The 19,866-nt window shown below is 46.9% G+C and overlaps 1 protein-coding gene across 1 annotated transcript in view; it reads left to right on the top strand.

Moving 5' to 3' along the window:
• The first annotated feature begins 285 nt into the window (after nt 1-285).
• Nucleotides 286-19,866, top strand: part of bmpr2b (bone morphogenetic protein receptor, type II b (serine/threonine kinase)) — a 254,725-nt gene continuing 235,144 nt past the window's right edge. Inside the window, exons 1-2 of the mRNA XM_085985397.1 lie at nt 286-799; nt 3,007-3,180. Coding sequence (XP_085841523.1) covers nt 787-799; nt 3,007-3,180 — 187 coding nt within the window. The 5' untranslated portion in view covers nt 286-786. The remainder of the gene's footprint in view (nt 800-3,006; nt 3,181-19,866) is intronic.

Raw genomic sequence — 19,866 nt, 5'->3', positions numbered from 1 at the left:
AGGGCAACGGCCCCAAAAGGTAAGTTAAACATACAGTAAGATAAGTTAAAGGGAATTATGTATCTCAATGTAAGGGACAACCAGTGGTACCGCCACAAACTGATCATTCACCTTGTTGCTGTTTGTGGGACATGACTGTGAAAAATGGCTGCCACATGCGCCTACCAAGCCACATTAACTGCATTTCTAATGAATTCATTGTATGTGAAGCGCTTTGGGACTTCCAGAAAGATCTGATTAGGTGCTATGTAAATGAAAGTTTTTTTTTTACATTAAAACAATATAGGTGAGAATATTAAAACATGCAAATACAAAAGTGGCATGCAGTGAAAATGACTTATTTTCCAGCAATTCTTCATGTACAGCAAAATGAGAAGGCAAGGTGAACAAATCACAGTGAAATTTGTTCTTAAAATTATCTACCCATCAATGTGACATGCACGTAGTACGTACTGTGAACAGAGGGGAATTGGCTGTTCCTGGTTATTTTGAACCCCATTGCCTGGAATTTAGTAACTCAGATGCCCTTGTGTGAAGTTTTTGCAGTCTTGCTTAGATTGTTTGCCTCAGTAATTACCTTAGCTTGTAACATTGTCCTCATTTTTATTTACGATTCTAGCTGCCCAGAGTGGCGAGAGGCTTTGTGCCTTCAGAGACTCGTATCCCCGCTCTGAGGAGCATGGCATCAGCGAGGAACGCATCAACCGGGACAATGGCACCGTCTTGTGTGAGAAGGGAAGTCAATGCTACGGACTGTGGGAGAAGCTGAGGGATGGAGGGGTCCGCATGATGAAACAAGGTGAGCAGCTCTCCAGGATCTGGACACTTTCTTTTATTCAGTGAACAATATCTCGTGTGAAAGTTGCACACAGAGTAGGACGGAGTTATGTACCTCATCTAACTTAGTCATTGGCTACCCTCTTCCTTAGTGCTGTCAGTAGCATTGTGTAAAAGACTGTAATTTTCATTCGGTTCATGCAGTGTATCAAGCCTAACACGCCATAGTCAACATTGCACAATTAGGGTTCCCAATTCTCCCGGATTCGGCTGGAGTCTCCTGAAATCAGTGGTTCCTCTCCCGACGCTGTTGCTGGTGACTCGGGAGGGCAGCTCATTGTATCACCAGTTCGTGCATGTGTGTTGGCGCTGCAGTCTGTCTCTGTGCCGGGTGAATAAACTCTGACACCGCTCCACCACCCCTTCAGTTTTCAACTGTGTGGTGTCATTTCCCGCCTCCGGCCCGGTGACGTCACCCCCACCGCCGCAGAGAGCTGGTACCGACAGGTGCGTCAGGAACAATCGAGGCCCAGTGCATTTTAACAGTCCGTCTCTCCCACTAGCTCCCCAGCTTGGATTTTGTGCTACTGGAGGTGCAGTCTACCCATGCTGCTTCGCATATGTGAAAATGCTCTTTAATCAGTACAGTTTAAATCTGTCTCTCACTGAGGTATATGAACTCTTACTGAGCAGCACCTCTGCATTAGTATGGGACCTATTCTCCTCCCGACCTGCAGACTTCGTGGAGAGGCAGATTAAGGAAACAAAGTGAGTGCATCACACACTTACATGCTCATCCACACTTACATGCTCATCCAAAATCCTAGTGAATGCCCTGAAAGAACTGAGTTGTACTCGTGCGCAGAACAAGCTGCAGTGCAGTGGCATTGCAGCTCTATCCTGCATACATAGGTCAGCAGTGTGGTGACACTACGCTCTATCGCTGTGTGATGTTGCCACAGGCTCTCTGAATGGGAGGGCCCAGGGCACAATGTAAGAGCTACTGCGATGGCCTTATTTTACCTAATGTCAGCATCAAGCACGTCCAAGTAGAGCATGGTTAGCCGTAGAATAAAGATCCCTCAATGTGCCTCAACCCTAAGACAACAGAAGCAGCTTGGCATCCTGTGACCTCCACGAGAGATTGCCGACTGTTGCCAAAGTAAGGCAGTTGGTCCTCTAGCAACTGGGTTGTGACTGCCAAACTCATTTCACATAGGACTATTGCATTCATCAGACAGAGGAGATTTTCATCCGCTCAGTTTGGGCTGGATTTGATTCAGGTCCCAGAGGTGAAAGGCCAGTGTCTAACCCACTGCACCTCACAGTCCTATTGTTAGGGGATTGGAAAGAAGTCCCATTGACTTCAAAACCAAAGAGAGTAAGCTGGCATGGGGAGACTTTAGAAAAGAAAAGGGCAGAGAACATCTTAAAAAGTATTGAAAAAACAAAGGACAAAGTTGTCCTGCCACCCGCTCCTGACATCCATAGGGTTGGTGTAGCTGGGCCGCCTACTCCTTTCACTTCCTGACTGTGAGGTGTGGGGAGGAATCTAACCTCCACTCACAAAATCATAGTGGAGCATCCACTTCATACCACATTGCGACACCAATTCTGTGCATTACACTGCGATATATATTTAAATTTAAATGTTCCACAATTTATAGTGAAAGGCAGGGTGGTACTAAGACATACAGCTCAAAGCTCCCAGCTTCAGTCCTTGGTCTGTGCTGAGCCAGCTGATTTCAGCCAGGGCAGCGGGTGGATGCTACAGTTGGCCTGAGCAATCCTGGAAAATCAGCCGGGGTTCCCACTCCACATCTCTGTCCAGCGACTCCTGGAAAGCTCACAAGTGTGAACATCAGAAGAGGACAGGATCAGACTCAGCGGTGATCTGCTCCACAGTGAAATAGCCTGGCAGCACTCACTGTTATACAGCTGAAAATACTGTCTTTAGATGCAACTCTAGTCTGGAAGGCCAGAATCTGTAATTATACTGCTGAGTGTTTTCTTACATAGTATTAAGATTTCACATAGAAATCCAAGTGATAATACGACATGGTTACTGAGCATCGAAATAGCTCACTCTTTAATAAGGTTGACCTTTGATTCTTAATTGAGTCAAATGAGTAGCCCATTATAAATGGGACTCAAGTTTCTTAACATGCCGATCAAACGGCTCCAGCAGTGTCTCAGGCCTACATTCCTCTTTCTGTTTCTTCATTCAAGGCTGCTGGGCTCATGTCGGAGACAAGGAGGAGTGCTACTCCCCGGAGTGCGTGGTAACAAACCACAGACAGAACGGGACGTTCCGCTTCTGCTGCTGCAGTACTGACATGTGCAATGTCAACTTCACCGAGAACTTCGTCCCACTGCCCGACCCGACGGAATCAGTACCACGCAGTAAGTGCCTTTTTCTACCTATAATAAAAACAGAATGCTGGAAATACTCAGCAGGTCAGGCAGCATCTATGGAGAGAGAAACAGAATTAACATTTCAGGTCGTTGATCTTTCGTCTGAACTAGACGAAATTGGAGATGTAACAGTTTTTAAGCAAGTACAGAGGCACGGAAAAGTGTTTTCCCTTTTTATACCTGTTGGCTTGGGTGGGTGGGGAGGCTGTGGGGTCTGAGAATATGGACAGCGAGATGAATCCTTACTTTGCATTTGAGAGACTTGGGCAATTTTTGTTTAAATCAAGAAACCAATGGCCCATCGTATAGGACAAGAGTTAAAGAGATCAGCTAAGTCAGGGAGTAGTGGTCAGGTGATGCTAACCTTGAGTTTTAAAAATGCGTAGGTTATAGGAGGAGTAGAAGACCTAACGAGGAAAGGAGTTCTCTGGTTTTCAAGTTGTGGGAAAGGAGGAGTTTGAAAATGAGTACACAGTGAGGATGCAGAGCCCATGGGATGGTGTATTCAAGTTTAGGATTAAGAGAAGCAACAGAAAAGTTTGGAAGACCACTGATTAGAGAGATGAGAAAGATTGTGATGGACAAAAGTCAAATACTGTGGATGCTGAAAACAGAAAATGCTGGAAACACTCAGCCGGTCAGCCAGCATCTGTGGAGAGAGATTGTGATGGAGACAGTTTAAACACATTTGTTAGATGTACAATAATTGATACATGAGACAGAGATGCATCCTTTGAATCCAATACTGGATTACAGCATTGACATGCTTTATTCGATTTATTGTTATATACACACACACTGAACCTGTTAGGGGCTATAGAATAGTCAGACTGCCATTTTAACTTGATGGATTACAGCCCGTGTCACGTAATGGTTGTGTAGCAGTATGTTTTCTTTGCAGTGTTTTGCCAGTTATCAGTTGCTGTCAAGTTAAGACTGTGTACTGTTACCAATGTGCTGCAGGAAGATTCAGGCTCAAACCAATATGCTCCCATGTTGTGTCATACATGCTGTGGGCTGCATGTAAATGAAAGGATGTGCAAAATGCCTGTTGCTGCTGTGTTAACTCCCACGTGGGCTCTCAACTGGGCCACATCTTTCCTGTTCCTCTCCTACCACCACCACTTGCTATTCTTGATTTGTGAGTTGTTAATCACCTCAAGCTCACTATCTATGTTCTCCTGAGTACTAGTATCTGTGCTGGTGCTTGGGGCAGCTGGAATGCATGTTGCAACCTGCAGTGAAGTGCCATGGTCTGTGGTGCTACTTTCTCTGGCCTCCTCAGCTTGGAAAGAGCCTACTGAAAGGGAAGAAGTTTTATAGTGCATCCCCCAGACAATGTCTTCAAAGAGAAGGTAGATCATAAAGAAAAGAGAGAAAGAACTTGTATTTATATAGCGTCTTTCACAACCTCAGGATGTCCCAAAGTCCTTCACAGCCAACGAAGTACTTTAAAAAAAAAATAGAGACACTGTTGTGATGTAGGAAATTGCGGCAGCCAATGTGTGCACAGCAAGATCCCACAAAAAGCAGTGAGATAAATTACCAGATAATCTGTTTGTGATTTTGGTTGAGGGATAAATATTGACATCAGTAGAACACCCCTGCTTTTCTTTGAATAGTGCCATGGGATCTTTTACGTCCACCTGAGACTTTGGTTTAACATCTCTGACACAAATTTTCAGAACCTCTCTGGCCACAGGGGATGTGCCAGAGGACTGGAGAACAGCTAACGTAGTACCATTATTCAAGAAGGGTAGTAGTGATAAACCAGGGAATTACAGGCCAGTGAGCCTAACATCAGTGGTGGGGAAATTATTGGAAAAAATTCTGAGGGACAGAATTGGTCTCCACTTGGAGAGGCAGGGATTAATTAGGGATAGCCAGCATGGCTTTGTCAAGGGAAGATCATGTCTGACCAATTTGATTGAATTTTTCGAGGGGGTGACTAGATGCGTGGATGAGGGTAGTGCAGTGGATGTGGTTTACATGGACTTCAGTAAGGCTTTTGATAAAGTCCCGCATAGGAGACTGGTCAGGAAGGTAAGAGCCCATGGGATCCAGGGTGCCTTGGCACATTGGATCCAAAACTGGCTTAGTGGCAGAGGGTGATGGTGGAAGGTTGTTTTTGTGACTGGAAGCCTGTGTCCAGTGGGGTACCGCAGGGATCGGTGCTGGGTCCCTTGCTGTTTGTGGTCTACATTAATGATTTGGATGTGAATATAAAAGGTATGATCAGTAAGTTCGCAGATGACACAAAAATTGGTGGGGTGGTAAATAGCGAGGCAGGAAGCCTCAGGCTACAGGACGATATAGATGGGTTGGTCAGATGGGCGGAACAGTGGCAAATGGAATTTAACCCTGAAAAGTGTGAGGTGATGCATTTTGGACGGACTAACAAGGCAAGGAAATACACAATGAATGGTAAGACCCTAGGAAAGACAGAGGATCAGAGGGACCTTGGCGTGCATGTACATAGATCCCTGAAGGCAGCAGAACAGGTGGATAAGGTGGTTAAAAAGGCATATGGGATACTTGCCTTCATTAGCCGAGGCATAGAATATAAGAGCAGGGAGGTTATGATGGAGCTGTACAAAACGCTGGTAAGGCCACAGCTGAAGTACTGTGTGCAGTTCTGGTCGCCACACTATAGGAAGGATGTGATTGCTTTGGTGAGGGTGCAGAGGAGATTTACCAGGATGTTACCTGGGCTGGAGCGCTTCAGCTATGAAGAAAGACTGGACAGGCTGGGGTTGTTTTCCTTGGAGCAGAGAAGGCTGAGGGGGGACCTGATTGAGGTGTACAAAATTATGAGGGGCATAGATAGGGTGGATAGAAAGGAACTTTTCCCCTTAGTAGAGGGGTCAATAACAAGGGGGCATAGATTCAAGGTAAGGAGCAGGAGGTTTAGAGGGGATTGGAGGAAATACTTTTTCACCCAGAGGGTGGTTGGAATCTGGAACTCACTGCCTGAAAGGGTGGTAGAGGCAGGAACCCTCACAACATTCAAGAAGCATTTGGATGAGCACTTGAAATGCCATAGCATACAAGGCTACGGACCAAATGCTGGAAAATGGGATTAGATTAGACAGGGCTTGATGGCCGGCGTGGACGCGATGGGCCGAAGGGCCTCTTTCTGTGCTGTATAACTCTATGACTCTATGAGTGCAGCAGTACTGTACTCAATCCACAATGCCTTTCTGTGCCAGTGTGATGCTATGTCATTATACTTGAACCTGAATCTTATTGTAATATGCCATTTTCAATAGATAGTTCCTCATTTTTGCATGTTTGCCTTCCCCAACATTGAGGCCACCAGACTTTACTGTAAACCAGTACATAACACAGTCAGTAATCGTGGAATTGATAGAAAGCAAATCTAGTCTTGGTTTCAACATAATGAATATCCTACATTCAAAAAATTGACTGGTAACATTCATTCACTGTGTTCAAAGCAGTCAGCCTAGATAATATTAATGATCTAGACGAGGGAACTAGATGTAATATCTCCAAGTTTGCCGACAACACAAAGCTGGGTGGGTGGGTGATTGGGCAGATGCATGGCAGATGCAGTATAATGTGGATAAATGCGAGGTTATCCACTTTGGTGGCAAAAACAGGAAGGCAGATTATTATCTGAACGGCAATAGATTGGGAGAAGGGGAAGTGCCACGAGACCTGGATGTCCTTGTGCACCAGTCGCTGAAGGTAAGTATGCAGGTGCAGCAGGCGGTTAAGAAGGCAAATGGTATGTTGGCCTTCATAGCGAGAGGATTCGAGTACAGGAGCAAGGATGTCTTGCTGCAGTTGTACAGGGACTTGGTGAGACCACACCTTCAGTATTGTGTGCAGTTTTGGTCGCCTTATCTGAGGAAGGATGTTCTTGCCATGGAGGGAGTGCAGCGAAGATTCACCAGACTGATACCTGGGATGGCAGGAATGACGTATGAGGAGAGATTGGGTTGATTGGGCTTATACTCGCTGGAGTTTAGAAGAATGAGAGGGGATCTCATCGAAACTTATAAAATTCTAACAGGACTAGACAGACTAGGTGCAGGAAGGATGTTCCCGATGGCGGGGGAGTCCAGAACCAGGGGTCACAGTCTAAAGATAAGGGGTAAGCCATTTAGGACAGAGATGAGGAGGAATTTCTTCACCCAGAGAGTGGTGAACCTGTGGAATTCTCTACCACACAAGGCAGTTGAGGCCAATTCATTAAATATATTCAAGAAGGAGTTAGATATATTTCTTAAGGCTAAAGGGATCAAGGGATATGGGGAGAAAGCAGGATACTGAATTTGGATGATCAGCCATAATCTCATTAAATGGCGGAGCAGGCTTGAGGGGCCGAATGGCCTACTCCTGCTCCTACCTTCTATGTTTCTATGTGCTCAAGTCTCTGGAGTGGGACTTGAGCCCACGACCTTCTGACTGAGAGGCGAGAGTGCTACCATTGAGCTAAAGCTGACATTTTGTATGTCATGCACCTTCTTTGCAGATGTAGCCCCAGCTGCATTAGGGGTTCGCTGAGCACATGGGAGCTATGGTGGGTCTTAGGCGCCTGTAGCCAATAATACAGCATAACAGGTGGCAGCTGTCACATCAGTGCTACACTGGAGCCTATTCTGTACGGGAACCCATGCCCACTACTAAGTAGGAGTCCAGTTATTTCTTTGCATCTCCCTACGTTTCTTAAGCCTCATACCACCTAGCGTCTGGAGCTCACACCTGCTCCCAAATCTCTGGCAAATGCCTTCAAAAGTGACACTACTTGCATCCCAGTATTGGAGATCCACCACGGTAACCAAGACAGTGCTCCAACTCTCTGTCCCACTTAGTACCTATATCTCTATTTTTCTATTGTATTGTAGTTCTGTATTTTCCTGTAGCGTTGGGTGCATTAGAGGACAAGTTATTCCGCAATGACATGTGCGCGATACAGATCGAGCCATAGCTTAAAACTGTTCAGTATGCTAATGGTTAAAATTTATTAAAATAAAATTAACCAACGCCCGAGTTAGGGAGGGGAAAATCAGCCAGGGTTCTTGTTTCTGATTGTTATCCGGTGACCTTCTGAAAAGTGCATGAATGAGGCAACTGGCTTAGTGTTTCAGGAGTATGAAGGGAAATAAGAGAGGTCACATGGAGAGTAAGAATCAAGGTGGAGCATGTTACAAAGCTCAGTATTGTCACCAGAGTTTGAGTATGGTGTAATGATGTGCTTGTGAAATGTTCTTATTGTCTCTACTTGAATGGTAAAAATACACCTAGCAATGCAATCTTTAGCAGCTTTTATAAATTGTGTAAGAGCCTTGCTACAACCTCCAACTTCCGTTGTATGTCCTGCAGCTGACAGCATCCCGAAGGTACAGTTGCCGAGATTTGCTGAGGCCTGCAGCCAGGAAGATGTTCTCACTGAGGTTGTAATGCTACTGGATGATTCTGATAATTTCACGATCATCGCAGGTGTCATCTGAGCCTTGAGATCGCATTGCATTGAAAACAGACAATGCTGCAAATACGCAGGTCTGATGAGTTTTGATGGAATGTCTCAACCAGACAGGTTTTCTCTTTACAGACGGTAACAGACCTGCTCTGTATTTTCAGCATTTTCGATTTTTACTTCAGATTCCTGGCATTGAGAATTTTTCTTTTGAGCAGTGTTACTTTATATGATGATGTGCTTGTGACAAAGATGATGTATTTTTGTCTTAAGTCTTGATTTAGTGGCTGTCTCTTTAAAACTCAGTTGTTTGAGCAGGGGAGTTTAATAGCTGGCTAGAGCCAGAGTTTGCAACAGGCCTCTCCCAATGGTGTAAAGTTTACTTTGGTGGTTGTTAAATCTCAAGAGTTTAATAACCTTGCTTGTATAACAATTAAAAGAGTACACAGGAGACATAACAGTCAACACTTGCAAGAGAGTCTTCTCAACTCCCTGCACTCTATTTCCCATAGTGCATTGCACATCACAACTACGGTAAGCTATGTGGGACAATTCAAATACAACATTCAAAATACACAACATCTCCTCCCCTCTCTGGTAGGATACCGGCGGTCAACCTGGCTCTCCAGTTCATTGTCTCTCACAGGTGACGTCAACACAGGTGTAGGCGGCTGAGGTGCCTGTATACAGGTCTCCCTTGCTGATGAGATAGGGGCTGAAGTGGCTGCTTCCTCAGAAGGTGAGCCTCTCGGTGTAGAAGGCGGATGACCCACAGCGTCACCCAATGGCAGATAAACTGCTGTTGGTGGTTCAGTGGGTGTTGCTGCACTTCGTAGAAGCTGATCGGTGTGTCTCTTCCAGACAATGTCCTCGGGTGTCTGTACAGTGTAGGATACTGGACCAGTCTGTGCAATGACAGTAGCAGGAACCCACTTAGGTCCACCACTGTAGTTCCGTGCCAACACATGTTCACCTGGACCGAAGACTCTGTCTTTGGAGCGTTGTTCACGTCGCTTGATCTGCTTGTCCTGCTGATACTATACCACGTCTTTCACCTTTGGCGGTTTCAGCAGGTCGAAGTTGGTTCGTAGCTGTCTTTTGAGCAGATGCTTTTGTGGTCGCATGTGGTGTGTTCCTGTAACTCAACAGGAAACTATTCAGGCGCTGATGAAGCGTTCCCTGGCCTTGCGATGCCTTTAGAGAGTGTTTCATGGTCTGAACAAACGTCTCAGCTAGACCATTGGTCGCAGGGTGGTACGGTGCAGCCCTGATATGTTGTACGCCATTCACCTGCAGGAATGTAGCCATTCCTTGTGACACCCACTGTGGACCGTTGTCTGAGACAAGTTGCATCGGAGATCCAAATCGGCCGACCAGCTCACCTAACTTCTCGATGGTCTTCTCAGCGGCGGTGGACCTCATTATAACAACCTCTGGCCACTTACTGTGCGCGTCAACAGCCACCAGGAACATTCTCTCCTCGAATGGACCTGCAAAGTCTAACTGAATGCGGTGCCATGCTTCCTCCGGAAAGTCCCAGGGGTGAAGAGGTGCAAGCTGTGGCACATTACGAACTCTCTGACATGAGGAACAGGTTTTAGCTTTGTCCTCAATCTGTCCATCCATACCCGGCCACCAGAAGTAGCTCCTCGCTATTTCTTTCATACAAACCATTCCGCAGTGTCCGGAGTGTAGTTGCTGTAACACTGGTTTCCGTAGCGATGGTGGAATAACCACTCTCCTCCCCCACAGCTAACATCCAGACTGCACTGACAGTTCTTTTCTCCTTAAGAGACATGGTTTCAGGTTTGGGTCATCGCTGTCAAGCTTGCCCCTGACGATAATGTCCAGCACTGCAGACAACACTGGGTCATTTCTGGTGTTTTGTCGGACCTGTGTCGAAGTAACAGGCGCATTCTCCACCTGCCTAAAATAGCAGATGTCCATGCTACGCGTCATAGGCTTGGTGACAGGCAGCGGCAACCTGGAAAGACCGTCGGCGTTGCCGTACAGGTCAGACTTACGATACCTAATGTCAAATGTGTGTGCAGACAACAGCAGCGCCCACCTTTGCATTCTGCTCGCAGCAAGTGACGGAATCCCTGTATGTGGCCCGAAGATGGTCGTGAGAGGGCGGTGATCTGTTAGTAGGGTGAACTGTCTCCCGTACAAATATTGGTGAAACTTGTGAACACCAAAAACGATGCTCAGTGCTTCTCGTTCTATTTGGGCATAGTTAGTTTCAGCTCTGTTCAAAGTCCTAGATGCGAATGCTATCGGCTTCTCTTCTCCGTTTGGCATGATATGAAAAACGACCGCTCCCACACCATATGACGATGCATCGCAAGCTAACTGTATTGGTAATGAAGGGTTAAAATGCGTCAAAGCCTCTGACTTCAGGAGCGTGTCCTTTGCAGTCATGAACGCCTCCTGGCACTTGTTAGTCCATTCCCACTTCTTGTCTTTACATAGCAACCAATGCAGCGGCCTCAGCATCGAGGCTAGGTTCGGTATGAACCGTCCATAGTAGTTCAGTAACCCTAGAAAAGAACGCAGCTGGCTGATATTTTCAGGTGCTGGGGCATCCACGATTGCCTTGGTCTTGGACGGTGCCTTGTGAAGGCCTGTGGCATCGATCACATGACCGAGGTACTCAACTGATGCCTGAAAAAAATTGCATTTATCCCTGCGAACTCTGAGTCCGCAATCCCTCAGTCTCTGTAGCGTTGTGTCCAAGTTACGCAGATGGTCTTGGTCATCACACCCAGTAACTAAGATATCATCTAAGTAGCACTGGACTCCAGGCAATCCACTAAGGATCTGGTCCATAGCACGTTGGAAAAGCGCTGGAGCTGATGTAATTCCGAAAGGAAGTCGACGATACCTAAATAGGCCCTTGTGCGTCACAATAGTCAGCATTTCTCGTGACTGTTCATCCACATGCATTTGCAGGTAGGCTTGACAGAGGTCGATTGTGCTAAACTTCTGGCCCCCAGCAAGTCCCGCAAACAAATCATCAATATGGGGAAGCGGATATTGCTCCACTGACAATACAGGGTTAACAGTTACTTTAAAATCTCCACATATCCTAACTCCACCCCCTTTCTTGAGCACTGGTACGATGGGCGTTGCCCATTCACTCACGCTGACTGGTTCTAGTACTCCGCTTTCAACTAGGGCTTCTAAGTCAGCCTCGACTTTTGGTCTGATGGCATAAGGTACGGGTCGTGCCTTCATAAACTTGGGTTTGCTATCCTGCTTAATACGAAGCTTCACAGTAATATCTTTCATGCTACCCAGTTCTCCATTAAAGACTTCTGCATGTTTCTTTAAGATGGCGGGTAAGCCTGGATCATTGTGTGACATGTAGACTGATGACCAGTCTAATTTTATTCTCTCCATCCACGAACGTCCCAGCAGGGAGGGGTAGTCTCCTTTAACTACGTAGAGTGGTAACTTCCTAGTTTGTCCATTCAACTGAACTGTGACCTCAGTGATACCTCTCACGGTTACTCTTTCACCGGTATATGTCTTTAACGCTATGTTAGCTGGCTGAAGTGGAAGGTGCTTTAATGTCTTTTTGTAGACTGTCTCTGACATAAGAGATACCGCTGCCCCGGTATCGATCTGCATTCACACAGGCTGCCCCTCTAGCAAGGGTGAGACCCAGTAGCCATGCGAATCCCCAACTACAGTCAGCACGTTCAGTGATAGTTCCTCCTCTGAAGTGTCACTTGCCTCTGTTTTGTCCTGTTCTACAGAGCGGACATGTTTCTTTGTCTTTTGTGTGAATGATTTTTTTCTTCCTTCTGTCTTTGACGTTTTCTCTGTGTCCTTTTGATTTCTGCATGCGCGCTGAATATGTCCCTTGTTACCACAGCTGTGGCAATCCATGTCCACACACCACACACCAGCATGCAGACACAAGATGCCCCATTTTGCCACAACGGAAGCATGGCCCTTGGCTCTCTGTTCTTACTTTGTGCACTTTTTCTGTTGCACCCAACTGTTGAGCTTCCTTAGCTGCCAATTCCATGGAAATACTGATTTCAATGGCCTTTTGTAGAGTCAGATTACTCTCCGTTAATAGTCTCTTCTGTATGGCTTCAGTTCTCATACCACACACTAGCCTGTCTCTTATAGTATCATTTAGCACGTCATTAAACTCACAGTGCTCTGATAGTCTTTTTAGTGCAGCTACAAACATGGTCACTGTTTCTCCTTCTTCCTGGTTACGCCTGTGGAACCTAAACCTCTCAGCTATGACTAGGGGTTTGGGTGAAAAATGCCCTTTTAGTATCTCCACAATTTCGCTATATTGTTTAGTCCCTGGTTTATCTGGATGCACTAAAGTATACAAAAGATTGAAAGTCTTTGGTCCCATCACACTTAACAATGTAGGTAATACTTTGTTCCCTCCAATGTCATTTGCTTATGTGAAGTATTCAAATCGTTCTGTGTATGAGCTCCATTGTTCGACATTCTCATCAAACGGTCCAATGTTACCAATAATTCCAGCCATTTTCCTTCTCTTAGGCTCCTAATTATCATTCACTAAGGATCCTTCCAATGTTGAACTCAACTAAAATCACTATCAGTTATTTAGTGCCTCAATTCACAGATCGTTTCACAGTTGAATAAATGTCCTTCCCGATTCACTCACTGTTTTTCCTCCACTTCCTCAAGTCGTTAGTACCTTATATGCCGTCTCGTCTTCCCGCCATTTCAAGTTCCTTTATCCTCGAGCCAACCTCACTTTAATTAACTGTCCACGGCAAAAATAACAGTTTTAAACACGTAAAACCCGACTATCTTCCGCACAGCAGAGCCACGTAAGTTCAGACGTCCTCGTCGCCACTTTTGTTAAATCTCAAGAGTTTAATATCCTTGCTTGTATAACAATTAAAAGAGTACGCAGGAGACAGAGTTCAGTGAACAGCCATGCTTTCCAGACAATCTTCTCAACTCCCTGCACTCTATTTCCCATAGAGCATTGCACATCACAACTATGGTAAGCTATGTGGGACAATTCAAATACAACATTCAAAATACACAACAGTGGTCTCCCTGGTAACCAGCTGGAGAAGAAGTCAAATGCATCATTTTCAAATACAGTATATACTTCATAGAATGATACAGCACAGAAGGGACTATCGTGCCTGTGCTGGCTCTTTGAAAGCATTATCCAATTAGTCCTAGTCCCTCGCTCTTTCCCCATAGCTCTACAAATTTTTCATGACTGATTCAATTTTATTTGATAGTTCCTTTTTAAATTTTAAGAGGTCAGGTTTTCAAAATTAAGGAAGTTCCGCTAAATGTTTTCTGGGTTATAAAAGCAAAATGAGCTGTTTGTTTACAATGAGCAGTTGGCGAATATCATGAGGAGAGGCAATTTAAATATCTCAAAAGCAGCCAGGAGACAGTTCGAAAATAACCCAGAATTTGCTAATTCCTGAAAGAAAAGAGAAATATTGTGTGTATATAAAAGTTATCCACAAAATCTTAATTTAGTTTTTAGAGTTGCGATCTTTTATTATTTTGTCTGCTCAAAGAGAGAAAGACATTCTGCTCTAAATACATAACTAATATTACATAGTTATTAGATTATTTTCTTGTTTATCTCGACTCACCTTGCCCCCTCTCTCCTCTGATTTCACTGCCCTCCGGTCCTCCCTTAACCTTTTCTTCCATATAAACTCCCCTACCGATATTCACAGCCACCTCCTCAATCTTGCCATCTCACGTTGCTTCACTACTCCCATGGTCCAGATTGCAGACAAGGCATCTCTGACCACTTCCATGTATCCCTCACCACCCACATCCCTATACCCTTTTCCTACTCCTTCCTTCTGCGTCTACCACTGGAATAAGCTCTCCCCCAAGTCACTTACCACTGCATTTTCAAACTCCCAACTGTCTAGTCTTTGGTCCTGCATTCACCATAATACTTCTGTCGCACTTGCTCTGCTCAACCACTCCCTCACCTCCACCTTTGATGCCTATGCCCCCAGTAAAACTCTTGCTCTCTCCCAGCCTGGTCACTTTCCCCATGGCTCCCATCTTTGCTCCCTCAAGCCCAAGGAGTGCAGACATAAGAGTATCTGATGGTCAACGTGTTTAGCCATTCAACACTACATCTTGCTGGACCACATCAAGCACTATCGGACCTTGCTCTCCTCTGCCAAAACTGCTCACTACTCCAGGATCATGCAGTAGAGCAACGATAACCCCCAGATTCTTCTTTCCACTACCGACCGTTTCCTTAAACCCCTCTGCCCTTCCCCCTCCACCCTCACCTCCAACAACAAGTACGAGGAGCTCATGGACTTCTTTGTCTCTTAGATTAAGACCATCTAGTGAGCTGCCGCTGCTGCTTCCCCTTGCCCACCAAGCCAAACCCCTCTCAAGGCTGGACCCTTCCCTAGCTCTGAACCCTCATCTTTTTCTAATGTTTCTCTCCTATCCCCTTTCTGAACTCATCTCACCCATGAGTCCCACCTCCTGCTTCCTTGACCCCATTCCCACTAAACTGCTGACCATCCAACTTCCCTTCCTGGCCCCCATTCTAACTGACATTGTAAGTGGTTCCCTCTTCTCAAGTATTGCCCCCTTCCTTTCAAAACCACCGTCATCACTCTGCTCCCTGCAAACTGCCACTTCATCTCCAACCTCTCTCTCCTCTCCAAAAGTCCTTGAACATGTTGTTCCCACAACTCCATGTTTGAATATCTCCAATAAGGTTTCTGTCCCTGCCACAGCACTGAAAGGGCCCTTATCAAAGTCACAAATGTCATCTGCTGTGACTGAAATCGTGGTGCACGATCCACCCTCATCCTTCATGACCTCTCTTCGGTCTTTCATATGGTTGACCACACCATCCTCCTCCGTTGTCCAGCTCAGTAAGACTGTTCCCGCTTGATTCCACTCTTGCCAATCCAATCTAAGCATCTCCAGCATTGGCTTCCCATCCTCCATAAACTTCACCTCATCTAAAACTCTACTGTCTGTACCCTATCCCGCACCAAGATCTACTCACCTATCATTCCCTATCTCTGCAACCCCCTTCACCTTAAACCTCACCCCTACGTTGGGGAAGGTTGCATTCCTCATACTCTGGTTGTTTGTGTATCCCTTTTCCTTTGCCCCACCATTGGTCGCCCCTATAATTTTTTAAAATTCATTCATGGGATGTGGGCATCGCTGATAAGGCCAGCATTTATTGCCCATCCCTATTGCCCTTGAGAAGGCGGTGGTGAGCCACCGCCTTGAACGATGCAGTCCATGTGGTGAAGGTACTCCCACAGTGCTGTTAGGTAGGGAGTTCCAGGATTTTTCCCGAATGACTATGAAGGAACGGCGATATATTTCCAAGTCAGGATGGTGTGTGACTTGGAGGGGAACCTGGAGGTGGTGTAGTTCCATGCACCTGCTGCCCTTGTCCTTCTAGGTGGTGGAGGTTGCAGGTTTGGGAGGTGCTGTGGAAGAAGCCTTGGTGAGTTGCTGTAGTACATCTTGTAGATGGTACACACTGCAGCCACAGTGCGCTGGTGGTGGAGGGAGTGAATGTTTAAGGTGGTGGATGAGGTGCCAATCAAGCGGGTTGCTTTGTCCTGGATGTTGTCGAGCTGCTTGAGTGTTATTGGAGCTGCACTCATCCAGGCAAGTGGAGTATTCCATCACACTCCTGACTTGTGCCTTGTAGATGGTGGAAAGGCTTTGGGGAGTCAGGAGGTGAGACACTTGCCATAGAATACCTAGCCTCTGACCTGCTTTTGTAGCCACAGTATTTATGTGCCTGGTCCAGTTAAGTTTCTGGGCGCAGTGACCCCAGGATGTTGATGGTGGGGAATTCGGCGATGGTAATGCCGTTGAATGTCAAGGGGAGATGGTTAGACTCTCGCTCGTTGGAGATGTTGATTGCCTCGCACTTGTGTGGCGCGAATGTTACTTGCCACTAATATCTCCTTCTTTGGCTCAGCGTGTATTTCTGTCTGATTACGCTTCAGTGCAGTGCCTTAGGACGTTTTATATATTAAAAGTACTATATTAATGCAAGTTGTTACTATTTGTGGAATAAAATTGATTCATATTTTAAACCTTAAATGAGGTATTGTGAGTGGGATTTTATAGAGGCATAAAATAATCCATTACCTGTACCACAAAGCAATTACCAAACGGGGTATGCTGTTCATTTCCCGGATGTGTTATAGAAAGCACAATCACAAGGCAAAAATAGACACTCTCAAAGGCATGGAGAGTTGGGATTCGCCCAGGAGAGTGATCTGAGATGCAAGAACCAACATAAGGTTTAAAAAGACCCAAAAATGTAACGATGCTGTTATGCTACGCTTCTTTTATGACAACGAACATCTGCCTCCACCAGTTCTACCATGTAGCAAGATCAGATAAGACAACTGTTTTTGAAATGTGCTCTGGTGCAGACAGCAATGCAGGAATGCTTTTGCTGGTGTGATAAATGGGTCTATAGTATTATGGAGTGGATTTATACCTTTTCCTTCTATTCATACAGTGTAGTTATACCACAATAAAGAAATGATTAACTGACCTTTTTGCCCCCCCCCCCCCCCACATAATCTCCCCAACTCTCCTGAAGGTGCTGGCACATTCACGATGGACCGAATTACCACCTCCTGTGCTGTATCATTCTATGAAGGTGCTGATTGCTGCTGGACTATGATTCCATACTCCGCATGTATCTCATCCAAGTAACCGTCTTTCTGTGTGGGCATGGTCATTGAGTGTTGAATGGCTGTTCAACCACATGGGGCATCGCCGCTAAGCCCGATCCTGTCCTAATTGACCTCCACACATCGGCACTTTAAACAGGAGTCACTGGATAGCAACCAGAAGTGTGGACCCTCCTTAACCTTGGGAGGGTGGCTGAGGCCAATTGCGGTGCCCAAAACTGACACCCTGGCTGAGACAAGCTAACTCAACACAGACCAGGGATTACAACCTGAACCTTCTAGTTTGTGTGGTTCAGTTACATGCTGCATTTATCAATTGAGCTGTCTGAGGATCTGCAGATACTGTACTAAGGAGGATTCTGTGCTTTGTGTGTGTGAGACAGTAATGGAGCAGGGCTTCATCTATCTACATTGTAAACTCCATGTGGGAAGATCTCCTCAATGCTATTTGTAATACAATCACAAACTTAAGTACAAAAACATTGATCATAATTTCACAATAGGTAGTCCACAGCCAAAATCCTCCCTGTGTAAGTGAATCTTTAAGACTGCTGTAACAATAGACTCAGTTGAACCCATGGGGTCAGAATTCCACATGTGTGTATGGACGTGTGTCTGTTTTTACATATATGTGTATGCTTTTCTTTATTCATTCTCCTCATATGGGCATCGCTGATGAGGCCAGCATTATTGCTCATCCCTAGTTACTCTTGAGAAGATGGTGGTGAGCCACCTTCTTGAACCGCTGCAGTCCGTGTGGTGAAGGTACTCCCACAGTGCTGTTAGGTAGGGAGTTCCAGAATTTTGACACAGGGACAATGAAGGAACACCGATAAATGTCCAAGTCGGGATGGAGTGTGACTTGGAGGGGAACTTGTAGGTGGTGGTGTTCCCATGCACCTGCTACCCTTGTCCTTCTAGGTGGTGGAGGTTGTGGTTTTGGGAGGTGCTGTTGAAGAAGCCTTGGCGAGTTGTATTTGGTATGGACTTATGAAGACAACCAATCCTGAATGACTGTTCAGGAGAGACTACCAGTAAAAGAAAGAAGAAGGAAGATCAATCAAACTGTTCACAATACCTTTCTCAGGTCAATTATTTTTATAATGCCTATTGCAAACATGGCTTTTCATGATCGTTCGTGTGCAGATTTGATACCAGATTAAGTAGATCCTATTCAGTATCATTGTCCCACAAACCGAGCCTGCGAGGAACATAATGCTCCTGCAGCTATCACTCTGCTAGCTTCAGTGAGATGCCACAGTCTGAGCATGGGTAATGTGCACAATTGCTTACCGTACATCAATAACATTGTTTGACTGCAGTTCTAACTGATTACAAAACACATTGGAGCACAGGTTTTTGCTCTTTTACTCCAAGTAAGTTTTGCATTCTAACTATTATCTACTAGCTCGAGTGCCCGGCAGTGCCGAGGCTTTTTCGAGGGCATGTTGTTGTTGGAAGAGAGAGAGCGACTGGGGGGGAAGAGAGAGAGTGACTGGGGGGGAAGAGAGAGAGAGCGACTGGGGGTGAAGAGAGAGAGCGACTGGGGGGGAAGAGAGAGAGCGACTGGGGGAGAAGAGAGAGCGACTGGGGGGGAGAGAGAGAGCGACTGGGGGGGAAGAGAGAGAGCGACTGGGGGGGAAGAGAGAGAGCGACTGGGGGGGAAGAGAGAGAGCGACTGGGGGGGAAGAGAGAGAGCGACTGGGGGGGAAGAGAGAGAGCGACTGGGGGTGAAGAGAGAGAGCGACTGGGGGAGAAGAGAGAGCGACTGGAGGGGAGAGAGAGAGCGACTGGGGGGGAAGAGAGAGCGACTGGGGGGGAAGAGAGAGAGCGACTGGGGGGGGAAGAGAGAGAGCGACGGGGGGAAGAGAGAGAGCGACTGGGAAGGGGGGAAGGAGGGGGGAAGGGGAAGGGGGGAGGGGGGGAAGGAGGGGGGAAGGGGGAGAGAGAGCGCGACTGGGGGGGAGGGGAGGGGGAGGGGAGGGGGGAAGGGGAGGGGGTAGGAAGGGGAGAGGGGGGAAGGGAGGGAGGGGAGAGGAGGGGAGGGGTGGGGGAGAGGGGAGGGGTGGAGGAGAAAGGGAGTGGGGGAGCCAGCAGACCCTCTCCCCACTGCCGGCGATGGCTCCGCTGAGCTCCGTGCCGCCCCACGCACTGACATGCCGAGCGCAGCGCCCCGGTGAGCCCGAGCCCCGCCCTCCCGAGACCGGGCCTGCGACGGCTGATTGCGGCTGGCCGGGCCCGGTTGCCTTGGTAACCCTCCTCCCCTCTCCGCCTCCCGATCTCTGGGCCTGAGTGGCCGATTGCGGCTGGCGAGCCCGGTTGCCGGGGTAACCCTCTCCGCTCCCCCACCCCTCCCGAGACCCCCCCCCCCCCCGAATGAAGCGCGAGGAGGTTGCAGTGAGCCCAGCCAGCCTTTACCAAGATGGCTGGCCGCTGGTTCGGAATCGGGCCCAGCGGGGGGGGTGGGGGGTGACGGGTGGGAGGAGCTTGCCACAAAACAATTGCCTAGGGTCCAGCATGGCT

The sequence above is a fragment of the Somniosus microcephalus genome, chromosome 4 (assembly GCF_052327205.1).
Source record: "Somniosus microcephalus isolate GS21.2 chromosome 4, FLI_Smic_1.0, whole genome shotgun sequence".
Taxonomy (NCBI): domain Eukaryota; kingdom Metazoa; phylum Chordata; class Chondrichthyes; order Squaliformes; family Somniosidae; genus Somniosus; species Somniosus microcephalus.
This window is presented reverse-complemented; position numbering and strand designations above follow the sequence as displayed.